This window comes from Schistocerca gregaria, chromosome 1 (genome assembly GCF_023897955.1).
Source record: "Schistocerca gregaria isolate iqSchGreg1 chromosome 1, iqSchGreg1.2, whole genome shotgun sequence".
NCBI lineage: Eukaryota > Metazoa > Arthropoda > Insecta > Orthoptera > Acrididae > Schistocerca > Schistocerca gregaria.
The window spans coordinates 939,766,369-939,780,739 of record NC_064920.1 but is presented as its reverse complement, the minus strand read 5'-3'; the positions used below and the strand labels follow the sequence as shown (position 1 = coordinate 939,780,739).

The 14,371-nt window shown below is 40.5% G+C and overlaps 1 protein-coding gene across 1 annotated transcript in view; it reads right to left on the bottom strand.

Moving 5' to 3' along the window:
* Positions 1-5,909: 5,909 nt before the first annotated feature.
* The window catches only part of LOC126275497 (leucine-rich repeat and death domain-containing protein 1), a 195,644-nt gene continuing 187,182 nt past the window's right edge, over positions 5,910-14,371 (bottom strand). The window contains exon 8 of the mRNA XM_049977203.1: positions 5,910-7,784. Coding sequence (XP_049833160.1) covers positions 7,651-7,784 — 134 coding nt within the window. The 3' untranslated portion in view covers positions 5,910-7,650. The remainder of the gene's footprint in view (positions 7,785-14,371) is intronic.

The following is a 14,371-nucleotide window of genomic DNA, read 5'->3' as shown; positions in this document are numbered from 1 at the left end:
CTTTGGAATAGAGCATTAATATTGGCATTGTCATATACACTCCTGGAAATTGAAATAAGAACACCGTGAATTCATTGTCCCAGGTTGGGGAAACTTTATTGACACATTCCTGGGGTCAGATACATCACATGATCACACTGACAGAACCACAGGCACATAGACACAGGCAACAGAGCATGCACAATGTCGGCACTAGTACAGTGTATATCCACCTTTCGCAGCAATGCAGGCTGCTATTCTCCCATGGAGACGATCGTAGAGATGCTGGATGTAGTCCTGTGGAACGGCTTGCCATGCCATTTCCACCTGGCGCCTCAGTTGGACCAGCGTTCGTGCTGGACGTGCAGACCGCGTGAAACGACGCTTCATCCAGTCCCAAACATGCTCAATGGGGGACAGATCCGGAGATCTTGCTGGCCAGGGTAGTTGACTTACACCTTCTAGAGCACGTTGGGTGGCACGGGATACATGCGGACGTGCATTGTCCTGTTGGAACAGCAAGTTCCCTTGCCGGTCTAGGAATGGTAGAACGATGGGTTCGATGACGGTTTGGATGTACCGTGCACGGTACCGGAGGTGTACGGCCAGTGTAGGAGATCGCTCCCCACACCATGATGCCGGGTGTTGGCCCTGTGTGCCTCGGTCGTATGCAGTCCTGATTGTGGCGCTCACCTGCACGGCGCCAAACACGCATACGACCATCATTGGCACCAAGGCAGAAGCGACTCTCATCGCTGAAGACGACACGTCTCCATTCGTCCCTCCATTCACACCTGTCGCGACACCACTGGCGGCGGGCTGCACGATGTTGGGGCGTGAGTGGAAGACGGCCTAATGGTGTGCGGGACCGTAGCCCATCTTCATGGAGATGGTTGCGAATGGTCCTCGCCAATACCCCAGGAGCAACAGTGTCCCTAATTTGCTGGGAAGTGGCGGTGAGGTCCCCTACGGCACTGCGTAGGATCCTACGGTCTTGGCGTGCATCCTTGCGTCGCTGCGGTCCGGTCCCAGGTCGACGGGCACGTGCACCTTCCGCCAACCACTGGCGACAACATCGATGTACTGTGGAGACCTCACGCCCCACGTGTTGAGCAATTTGGCGGTACATCCACCCGGCCTCCCGCATGCCCACTATACGCCCTCGTTCAAAGTCCGTCAACTGCACATACGGTTCACGTCCACGCTGTTGCGGCATGCGATGGAGCTCCGTATGCCACGGCAAACTGGCTGACACTGACGGCGGCGGTGCACAAATGCTGCGCAGCTAGCGCCATTCGACGGCAAACACCGCGGTTCCTGGTGTGTCTGCTGTGCCGTGCGTGTGATCATTGCTTGTACAGCCCTCTCGCAGTGTCCGGAGCAAGTATGGTGGGTCTGACACACCGGTGTCAATGTGTTCTTTTTTCCATTTCTAGGAGTGTATTTAGCTGCTTTAAAGTAAATGACTGTTTTGGACCAAAGGTGGATCCAAGTGAAGGACTGAATCATTGCTTGTCTTATTAAGAAACCTAAGTTGGCCCCCAGCATCTTAAACTCTGTTATGTGCAGTTATAACAAGTAATTGACACTCTGGAAGTGTCCACGAGTGAACTTTACAGTTACTGTTAAGAGTTTGTAGTAAGGGAAAGATTGACTGTGGAGTTTTTCAGTTGGATGCTTATGAATCATGTTAATTGCAGTTCAATTCTTATGGTATTTAATGGTTCTACTTGTTAGGGCAAAATCGCCAATAGTATTTTCATAATTTAGCTTGTGACATCACTCTGCAGTTTGGCCTGGCCCTCTGAAGAGTTTAAAGTCCCACATATTTTCTTACTGCCTTGCTCAGGTTGCCTTACAACAGTTGTTGATTTGTCTCTTGTCTACCCAACCATACTGCTGTTAGGTGCGGTGCAGTGTAGTCAAAGTGTTCAGTAGTACCGCATCTACTCCCTCATCCCTTTTAAGATTTGCGAGCTGCATCCACATTGACAGTATGCAAATTGTGTAAGTTTGTTCCACCCTGTTAATGTTTTGTACACTGTGGAAAATTTTTTCTGTGGTGCAAGTGATCCTGAAGGAGAGCACGGTGCACAACAGCGCATGACCATGGCGAAATCAAAAGATCTGTATTGTTTTTTTTTTTTTTTAACTGATGTAACCACTGAGATTAAGAGTTGATTTGTGTGTTTTTTTTATTTATTTAGAAAGGATAAGATTACATACCTGGTTAATTATAGCTTCTATGCTTAATTATTAGTCATCATTCATTGCGTGTAGCATGACACTCTGGCAGTGTCCACGAGTGAATTTTACTGATACTGTTAAGAGTTTGTATGTAGTAAGGGAAAAATTGACTGTGGAGTTTTTCAGTTGGATGCTTATGTAGGGAGGTTTATGGTGTAGAGTGTTTAAAAAGAAGAAAAATATTTTGTGATATGGTGCCCACTGTAGATACTACGGGGTTTGAGTGTACATTGATAGTAATCAGATTTTATTGCATTTAAGTTGTTTTGATTAAAAATTTTATGATCAATATTTTATTGGCTTTAGAGATCACAGGTGATATCTATGAAAGCTTTGGTATTGTCATGTGGTGTTAGAATCTTTTATTTAACCTTGCATTATGCAATTTGTATTTTTTTCCTTAGCTTAAATAGGGGTTTTGAGTTTTAAACATTGTAAATTGATTCTGAGAGTTGTTCTTTAATCTGTAAAAATAATACTTCAGGAATTTTCATTAACAAACTATATTGAGGATCTTGTTCATGACAGCAAGTGTTCACTTACTGTTTTAAATTCAAGTTAATAAAGTTGTAAAATTTTAAAGAGAGAAAAGAGGCTTTTATTAGAGAAACGGTGCCTGCCCGTACTCCCCACAACTTTCATGTATTCAAAGCATTGGACTTCAGGCATTTTCTGATATTTTCGCTGGTATCTGTCCCAGCAGGACCATATCACTCACATCAAATCCCAGGAAATCAACAGACTAATAAACAACATATTGGAGTTGAGATATTAGCCCTGTGGTTTCTTTCTTAGCCAAAACGGATGACTGTTTTGGCAGAACAAAGTGTATACATTGCTACATACCTACATTACACCCAGAAAATCTTTTTTCTGATTTTATAGAAAACCACATATGTATCTCTATGTTGGTTTACATCTTCTTTCTCTTCCACAATAAATTAAATGAATTTTATTTACTGTACCTGTTGCTGATATTTCACTTGCAGACATTTCCCACTTTTTATCTTGAGCATTGCTGTTGCTGTTTTCAGTACTGCCGTGATAATATACACATGGATATTTCTTTGTTCTTGCATTTGGTGTGCAAGATGTATGAGACAGGCAAAATACACTCAGACTTCAAGAAGAATGTAATAATTTCATTTCCAAAGAAGGTAGTTGCTGACAGGTGTGAAAATTACCTAACAGTTTAATAAGACCTTGTTGCAAAATACTAACATGAATTCTTTACAGAAGAATGTAAAAAACTGATAGAAGCCAGCCTCCAGGAAGATCAGTTTGGATTCTGGAGAAATATAAGAACACCGAGGCAATACTGATCTTATGGCTTGTCTTAGAAGCTAGGTCAAGAAAAGTCAAACCAACATTTATATGGTTTTTAGACTTAGAGAAAGCTTTTGACTGTTTGACTGGAATACTCTTTTTCAGATTCTAAAGGTAGCAGGGGTAAAATACAAAGTGTGAAGGTTGCAGGGGTAAAATACAGAGAGTGAAAGTCTACTTACAACTTGTACAGAAACCAGATGGCAGCAATGAGAGTTAAGGGGCAGTGATTGAGAAGGGAGAGAGATAGGTTTGTAGCCTATACCTGATGTTATTCAATCTGTACACTGAATGAGCAGTAAAGGACACCAAAGAAAAATTTGGATTAAGAATCAAAGCTCAGAGAAAAGAAATAAAAACTTAGAAGTTTGCCAATGACATTGTAATTCCGTCAGAGACAGCAGAGGACTTGGTAGAGCAGCTGGACACAATGGACAGTGTCTTGAAAGGAGGATGCAAGATTAACATCAACAAAAGAAAAACAAGCATAATGGAAAGTAGTCAAAATAAATCAGGTAATGATCAGGGAATGGATTATGAGACACTTAAAGTACTGGTTAAGTTTTGCTATTTGGGCAGCAAAATATTTGATGATGGCTGAGGTAGAGAGAATATAAAATCTAAGGTGGTGATTGGAAGAAAAGTATTTCTGAAGAGGAGAAACCTGTTAACGCAGAGCATAGATTGAAGAGTTGAAAAGTCTTTTCTGAAAGTATTTGTCTCCAGTGTAGCCATGTACGGAAGTGAAACATGGACAATAAACTGTTTAGACTGCCACAGAAGCATGTTGAGTGTTAGGTGGGAAGATCACATAAATAATGAGCAGATACTTAACAGAATTGTGTAGACAAGAAGTTTGTGTCAAGGAAGTGAAAAGGTGGTGAGGGGGCAGGGAGGAGGGTGTAAAAATTCAGAGGGAGACCAAGAGATTAATATAGCAAGCACATTCAGAAAGATGTAGGTTGCAATAGTTATGCAGAGATGAAGACGCTCACACAGTGTAGAGTAGCATGGAGAGCTGTGTCAAACCAGTATTTTGACTGAAGACCCCAGAAACTACGTTCCTCTACAAGGCCAACAAAATGGATATTGAATTCAAGATCATCTCTCACTTTCCTGCATACAGAGAGAATCATACGACCAAAGTAAAAACTTTTGTAAACTGTCACTATCATAAATGTGGCATATAGCAAAAGTGGAGAAAGCCACAGTCATCTGACATTGTTGTGGCATGCCATATGACTCCATTGTGTTGTGTCAATCTGGAAGGTGCTGCTCAATTAGATTGTGTTTGTTCCATCTGCAGCTGCAAGTGAGATGCAAGCCTTGTGTCATACCATGTGCCCACTTACTTACCACATCACTCTGGTGGACATTTTGCCTTATATGTATAAAGAGTATTACACAACAGCAACTAGAACTCTATAGGTATGCTTATCTCTGTCAGTCTCTATCTGCTGCAGCATGAATCTCTTGAACATGGAGTATATTCCTGATGTAACGTTGCAATTTAAATTTGTTTGTGTAGAAATTTAAATTGCAACATTACATATACGAATAATTTCTTATATGTACTATCATATTATCTGTATCTGTATGTATGCACTAACTATTACCACATAAACTGACTCCTCTAATAGCTGATGCAAAATCTACTTGCGTGGGTAAGTGGCCCAATAAAAATACAATATAATACAACAGATACTGACTTAGCAATAGAGATAGCAGTAATTATTTCTTATAAGTGAGGAAGCAGCAATTCTTGTCAACATAGTGGTTTTCCTTTTCAGTTTACTTAATTAATCTTAGCTTCATTAGGTACAAACAATTTAATAATGGTTTATTATTAATGAAGTTTCCAACAGCTGCTTCTCTCTGTTACTTAATACTTTGATTCATTGCCTGGCTCTAAGGGCTCCCCTTAATGATGAGTTCTAGTTGTATGGAGTATAATGAGCAAAAGAATGAATATGTTGAGTTCAACTGAGACAGTTAATACTGAACTAATGCATGTAAGTATGTCTTTACAATTGTTTTTTGGTGAATAAATCAAGCAATATGTGAATATGAATATAGTGTAGCATCAGATAATTCAATTCTGCTAACACATTACTTGTAAACAGAGTCTTAAAAGTCATGCTTTCTTTCTTCTGTCTGCCCATTTTCTGCTATAGCAAAAAGATACAGTTCACTGGTTTACAAAATGAATCCCAGAAAGAGAGAGAGAGAGAGAGAGAGAGAGAGAGAGAGAGAGAGAGAGAGAGAAAGAAAGAGAAAAAGAGAGAGATAGTACCAACATTTAGTAACAATTGGTGAATCAATCCATCATTTTTGCTGTCAATAAGTAGTGTACATCATGGTATTCAGTGTTATACTTTATTACTTAAATAACTTAAAATAAAGTACAAAGCTTTTTGTACAAGATAATGTATTACTGACTCCATATGAAAAAAATCACTTGAATCTGGCTATATATTTATTGTATTTCATTATGTATAAATATTAGGTATGGAGACCTTTGTTAGGCAGACAATATCAGTCACTACATTCACAAAAAATATATCATATTTTCAAAGTATTGAAGCAGTGTCTTACACACTTTCACACTAAAAGGGAGATTATTAAACTGAGTGGCTAATCTACTTATGTTTTCAAGTTTTCCAGGGTGTTCTGTAAAATCCAGAATAAACGAGAGCATTCATATTCCTGTTCTGTACCTCTTAAATACTATGTCAATGACTGTTTCTCTTGAGTATGTAAAGGAACAATGTTCTCTTTCCCATTATTCTCATTCTGTTAGAAGATTACCAAAACTTACCATCTAAAAACAAATGATGCATACTGGAGTTTAAGTATAATAAGCATTAAAACATAGTGGGTCACATGGTTCTTTACTGCTACAAAATCATTCTACTTTTGATAATCCCTTGGCAAGAGAGTGGGTTTTGGTTTATTTCCATCAGCGCTAATAATTTACTTTAAGAAAGAATAATAATGATGTTTTTTTCTACTTTCTCAAATTTAGACATACTCTTGATACTTAAGAAAATGTAATTGTGGGAAGCATTTCTTAATGTGTTCAATAATATGTGTCCTCGGTAGCAAAAATTCATTTTCTAGTGCTTCCAGATTCAGCTGTAATTAGTAATAACTGAATCAAACATTTGAAACACACATTTTCTGGCAGGGTAAGTAAATCACACAAATATCATTCCAATAGAATTATGGAATTATTTTAGTATAAGATTTCTTTTAAGAAAGTGATACTGTTACAAAAAACAAAGACCCCATTCTTGAACAGAAGACCACATGCCAATGTGCTCAACTTGATAACACATTTCAAATCAGTTTTGTTTTATTAATTATAATTGCATTATGAGATATGTGTGTTATAAAGCATGCATGTTGCTTCATTCTGAAACTCACACAATTCTCCAACTCAGTCTATAAACAAAATTTTAAAGAATTAAAGGCATGTGCACCACAGTCTGTTTCATTCATAAAATCATACACTTTTTGATAATCAGTCTGTCAAAAAGAAAAGCCATTTTCTGTATGAATCCAGTCATTTTCTTCCGTCAAGTCAAAAAGAGAAAGAACATTGTCAGTTTTTAATTACAGCATCTCTAGAGAAATAAAGTTGAGATTCATAGCACCACACAATGTTATTTACACACAACAACTAAAAAATATATTTTTCTTTCTTTATTTTACATTGTACAAAAACAGTAAAACAAAAACAAAAAAATAGGAAACGAAATGTGAATCAATGAAATACTTTTCCATAAATATCATAGCACTTTCCATCAACTTTTTGATTGGAAACTTCCACTTGCTGAGCTGATTATTGTTCAAGTTCCAGCTGTTACACCACATGATTTGTACTTATATGTATGTGTGGACATTGTTTCTTATCATATGTCAGACATCTACACACAACATTGCTTACAGTCCTTTAGACTCCACAACACACTAGTTCTTTTCACTGCACATCAGATACCCCATCAGAGTCACTTAACATATTAATCTGTCTATGATGGTATCATGAGTTTCAGAATGAAGGATTGTGACTATATGTAAAACTCAAATGGCCACTTTTTATTCAATTATGGTTACTGCAACTGTAGTTAAGTTTGTTGTGGTACACTCAAGAACACCATGAATTTTGGCATAATGGGCTTCTATGGCAGCAACAGCCTGCTCCAGCTCTGAACCACATACAATAGGATTCCCTAAAACAAAATTGACATATGAGGAAAAGTTCAAGTTGATCTTATATTTTTAGTTTTTATAGACAAGAGATGTAAGAATAATGTGACATGAAATTAGGAACTTAACAGAGTGACAATATTTTTTAACTTTATCCTTCCATGCTAACAATAATCTTCTCATGTACAAAAATGTGTAAATCTGTTTCTTAAATGCAGAAATTTTCTAAAACATAATACAAAAATTCCTTAATGTAGAAATACATGCACAGCAATTGAAGAGCAAACAAAGTAAGCCTAATTAAGATATTCATTAAAGCTGACATGCTGATTACTTTCTTATAACATAATACATTATGAAGTTATTTGATGATAATGAAAGCAAGAATGAGACATTAAAATGAGTTCCATCAATTACAACAGTGATATAATGTAAATACTTCCAGATAAAGCTACAGGTGGCAAAATAAATGCACCTCATGATTAATTTAGCATTAAAATTACCCCAGTATTTTTTTTAAATGCCTACAGAGAACCACTGTTGATTCTTGCTGTATGAACTACTACATGACTAGGCAGACATTTGAGACAGGATAATTAGAGCAAGACAAAGTAAGTTGTAGGGGGAAAAAGGCATATCAAAATGTAATCATATCCTTCTCGTGGATTTATGAAAATGTCTGTAGACATCAGCTCCTTTAATGTAAGGAAAAAGTGCCAATTGTATTGCCTACTAACAACAGGATCCCCAGTCAGGATAAAATATTGAAATAAAAGTCAACACACATTAGAAAATATAAATTTGCATGGAACAAACACATGAATCAGTGAACAAGTAAAATTCACATAAAAATAACATGAACAGAACTATCAACAGGATGAAACAGACTAAATAATGTTCTTCAGTTGTTAATTGTTAGCAAACAAACTTCACATTTCTGCTACTCAAAAAATGAAGTCCAGCAAATCTGATCTCTGTCAGTCCTCCCCCAACTCTGCAACCCCTCCCCCCTCCTCTCTCTCTCTCTCTCTCTCCCTCTCTCACACACACACACACACCTACACCTCTACATGATTTTGGATGGACTAACACTATTTTTTCATATGGATTGATTGTGGTGGAAGTAGTGTCGGATGGGTTGTGTAGAGGGAGAGGGAGGCATGGAGAGGGAGGCAGAAGGCAGGGAGAGAGAGACAGGTATGAGTGGCTAGTGTCTCTCAGGGAGGGAGCCAGTTTGCCAGCTAGGAATTTGAGAGGGAGGGGTGGTAAGTACATGGGCTCAAAACATAACACATAATTGTAAGGGCTGGTGGGGAGTGGTGCACACTGAAAGTGGTGCTTGCAAATGAACTGGGGTGGATGACAGGACAGCAGAAGGGTGCAGGATCAGTGTTACCTGATGTTGAGGTCAGGACAATTATGGGTGCGGTCAACCCTGTCCTTGGCAACAGGTTAATAGTGGCCGTCCATCCTGGTGGACAGCTGGTTGATAGTGATACTGACATAAGAAACTGTGCAGTCTTTGTGGCAGAGTTGGACTGTATATGACATGGCTGCTTTCACAAGTGGCCCAGTCTCTGATCAAGTAGGATAACCCTGAGACAGGTCTGGAGTATGAAGTGCTGGGTAGGTGGCTTGCACAGGTCTTACAACTTGATCTGTCACAGTGATATGATCCCTGTGGCCAGGGGTGGGATTGGAAGTGGCATAGGGATGAACTAGGACATTGTGCAGGTTGGGTAAGTGACAGAATACCACTTTAGGAGGGGTAGGAAGGATCTTGGGTAGGATATCGCTCATTTCATAGCAGGATCAGAAATAATCAAAGCCCTAGTGAAGGATATTGTACCGTTGTTCCAGTCCAGGGTGATACTGAATGACAAGAGGGGGACTCCCCCCTGGCTGAGGGTGCGTGACAACATGACACACGAAATCTGTTTGTGACTAGGTTTAGGGCTTATTGTCTGTCTATAAAGGCCTTTGTGGGGCCTTCAGCATACTGGGCAAGGGATTTCTCATAACTGCAGATATGCCAACCACAAATGGCTAGGCTGTATGGGAGGCATTTGTTGGTGTTAAAGGATGACAGCTGTTGAAATTCAAGTATTGTTGGTGGTTGGTGGATGTAATGTGGACATAGGTGTGGATGGAGCCATCAGAGAGATGTAGATCAATGTTCAGGAAGAGGACACCATTACTTAACCATACATCAGAGCTGCATGCCCTCAGGAAAAATAATGGCTGTAGTTTCCCCTTACTTTCAGCCATTTCAGTAGCAGCACAGCAAGGCCTTGTTGGTTGATATTACACAGCCAGATCAGACAATCATCTAGATTTTTGCCTCTGCAACTACTAAACTTCAGGAACCACTTGTTTGTCTGGCCTCTCAACAGATAACCCCCAATTGTCCTTGCACCTATGGTACGGCATTCCTCTATTACGAGGTGCATGGTTCATGGAGTGAGTGGTGAAGGGAGGGGGGGGGGGGGGGAGGGGGGCATGGGGGCATCGAGCATCAATGTGTATTGTGTATGTAAATGGTTAAGAGTTAGAATTCTCTGTGACGACAGATAGAATGACCAATGACATGCATTAGTGGTATTCACGTTCAGTGTTGTTACCAGACCCGTTATGGTATACAAAGGGCACGAACAACATCAGATGTTGACTGATCACTGTGAAAATCACGGAGATGCTGCATATTTGTTTGAGACAGTTTTATAGCATCTGATGGAGTTCGAAAAGAGCCTCATTGCTGGTCTCCATTTGGCCGGTTGGTCAAATCATGCAGTATCCAGATTTGTGGGAAATTTCTATGTCAGTGGCCAAAAAGTGGATTTCATGAGAATGTGAATGTAGGCACTCTCATTGTCAAGGTTCTGATAAAATATGTCTGACCACTAGAAGAGAGGCTTGCCGCATTATGCGCTAGGCCCATCATAACCCCTCCAAATATGCCTATCATCTGAGAACAAGTTCTGGACTCCATGAAACATTCTGTGTCATCCCACACCATTGCTCAGAGACTAGCAACAGCTATACTAGGGAATTAACATCCCAAGCACGGGCTGCCATCAACACCAAACAGCTGCATTTGGAGTTGTGCTATGACCAGGATGCATGGACTGCTGATGAACAGTGTTTGCACTGTGTTCAGTGATGAATCACAGTTCTGCACTACCCAGGATGGCTATGGTTGGTGAGTACAGCCTGGGGAGAGGTTCCATTCTGTAAATGTTTTGGAGGGCCACAGTAGTATAACTCCCAGTGTCATGTTGTGGGAAGCCATCAAGTATGACCTCCTGCTGGTAGTGACTGAGGGAAGTTTGACTGCACACATAAACTCTGTCCCATTGCCAGTATCTACTATATCAAGGACCATTTACAATAGTTGTGGGCCAGTTTGCACTAGGAGAGGATACACCAGCTTTATGACACCCTTTCCAACCAAATCAATACGTGCAACCACGTCAGTGGTAACGCTACATCATACAGATAAATGACCTCATACTTCCAAGTTCTTTTTAAATTTGAGTCAAATTCATAATCATTGAAAGAATTTTACACACCCTCTCAACAAATGTTAAATTTCATTTCTTTCCCTCCTCCCCTTCTAGGAGCACTCCATAATGAGACTGGCAGTGTGTACTTTTGCGTGTACTACATAAAAGTGCTTTCTGTATGTTGCTTGTTGATCTACATATACATACACACTCCACAAGCCACTGTGTGATGTGTGACTGAGGGTACCCTGTACTACTACTGGGGTACAGGATATTGTGTGAGAAAAGAGAAAGCTGTAATTAAGTGTAACCTGCACTCTTTCCAGGTCACTTGGGACTTTGTGCTGGGTGACGGATCTTTAATAAATACAAGCTAAGTAAGGGGCCAATGCTGAAGAGTATCCTTTGTAGAACTGAATTGGGATTCCATCCGGGCCTGGTGACTTACTTGTTTCAACTCTTTCAGTTGTTTCTCTACACCAGATATGCTTATTACTATGTCCTTCACATGGGAGTCTGATTGATGGTCAAATGACGGTATGTTTGTACAGTTCTCTTGCAAGAACAATCTCTTAGCATAAAATTTAAAACTTCTACTGCTATAGCAGACTGGTCAACAAGTGGCCGTATAGAAGTCTTAGCCCTACTTAACCATTTTACTTAGGGCCAGTATTATCTTCAGTTTTCACCTAGACCTTTTGCTGGCTGCTTTGCACATAGATCTTTTCAAAGATGCTCGAATCGCAACCAAACTTTGCCTGTCATCTTTTGTGCATTCTCTTTTGAACTGAGAGTACAACAGCCTTTGCCTCCTCAGCATTTTCTGAATTTCATTGTTAAGCCTTGGTGGGTCTTTTCAATCCTTAATCCACTTACTAGGTGCATAGTTTTTGAATCTTGAATCTGTTTAAACTTTGCCCATAATTCCTCTACATCCATCTTATTGAAACTAAGTTATGTCAGTTCACTGTCTAAGTGTGATGTTAACAACTACTTATGTGCTCTTTCTAGCAGAAATACTCTCCTAGACTTCTTGACTGAGTTATTCACTTTTGTAACCACAGTTTCTATAATGACATCATGATAAGTAATCCCGATCTCTAAACAGACACTGCTTATAAAGTCCAATCCATTTGTAGCTATAAGTCTAAGATATTTCCATTGCATGTGGGCTGCCAAACTAGCTGTTCAAGATGGTTTTCGGAAAAATGTTGAAAAATACTTTGCAACACAGTGTGTCTGTACCCCTGAAATGAATCCATAGATGTCCCAGTCTATATTCTTAGGTTACAGTCTCCTCCAACTAGTATTGCATAATCTGGGTGTTTAAGATGCTACAGACCATAGACTTTCTTTGAGTGACTCTATAACTGTCACAATGGAATCAGGTGGCTAATAAAAACATCCAACAATTAACTTGATTATATGCAACAGATAACTGCAATCAAGCTCAACTTTGAACTCAACAGAGACAATGTTTTTGTCAGTTCCAATGAGCACTATCACTCTGATGGCATCTAATCTGTCTTTCTGATATATGTTCCAAGACTCACTAAATATCTCAGAGCTTTCTACTTCAGGCTTCAGCCAGCTCTCGGTCCCAAGAATAATTTTAGCATGAGAACTTTACTGAGGGGCAGTAAACTTGAGAACTTTACAATTTACTGATAAAATTTTGGCAGGCAAAGTGTCTTTGCTCTGAAAACAGTCTGACTTCCCTTTCTGGATAATGACTATGAGTGTTCATCAGAGTGCCTCAAACTACTGCCTGGCCTAAAATATTACCAAGGGCACTCCACAAGTACTCTGTTACCCAAGTAACTGCTTCCGTATGTACTGCACCCATGACCTATCAAGTGGAGCCTGACAAATCCCCACCCTATAATGCAGGTCTAGCAATCTGCTGTCTAGACTGCCACAGAGTCAATGAAGCCTTTAGTTGAAATCATACACTCGACTCCAAAGCAAAGGACCTCAGTCTACTCTGAGAACAATGCTGAAAATTGTAAGCCATGCTAAAACCCTGTGCATGAGGCCAGCAGCTTTCACTACATCCTCCAGCCACCTGTATGAACTGAGGATGGCCTCAGAACCCATGCAACAAATGTCATTGGTTCAGACGTGAGCCACAACATGCAAACATCTGCACCTTGCACACTCAGTAACTGCAGGCAAGGCCACCTCCATATCTTAGATGAGGTTCCCAGCAGACAAACAGAATGCAGATTGTCTTTATTTCCAGATCTGAATGCTATCTTTGTAAGGAACTCGATAATGAGCCTAACATTGGAGCTGCCAATAATTAGCAAACCCCTGCCCACTTGTGCCTGCTTGAACTCTGCTGAAGTAATGGCCACATGTTCACTCACAGGGCAAATAGGCAAGGCCAGTCAGTCAGTCTCTACATTGTCCCTCCATCTCGAGTGATGCGAACAGGTTACCACCGACCATTCACTCTGCTGTGAGGGTGAATACACTGCAATGGGTATATTAGGAGACGCCTTACCAGCAGATCCTATGGGTAAAACAAGCAATAGCTGGGGTGTCCCATAAATATGCCAAGTTCTCCACTGCCCCTGCACCCTAAGGTAACAGCCTGAAGGTGGCTGACCATAGCCAAAAGCGCATAAAGCTGTTCACAAACTGCAGCCCACTCCTCTTGCATCTGCACACAGTATGCACACATCCTACCCATCGTAGCACCACTAATTGAGAAGGTAAACTATACAAGCCAACAGAACCTAGATATGCAACCCACCAGGTTAGCCATGCGGTCTAACACACTGCTTTTCAGGCAGGAAGGCATGCCAGTCCCAGGCACGAATCTGCCTGGAGGATTAGTGTCAAGGTCCAGTGTGCCGGCCAGTCTGTGGATGGTTTTTAAGGCGGTTTTCCATCTGCCTCGGCGAATGCAAGCTGGTTCCCCCTATCCCGCCTCAATTACACTATGTTGGTGATTGCTGTGCAAACACTTTCTCCACGTATGCTTACACCATAACTATTCTACTATGCAAACATTGGGGCTACACTCGTTTGGTGTGAGACTTTCCCGGGGGTAGTCCACTGGGGGGGCCAAACCGCACAATAACCCTGGGTTCGGCATGGGG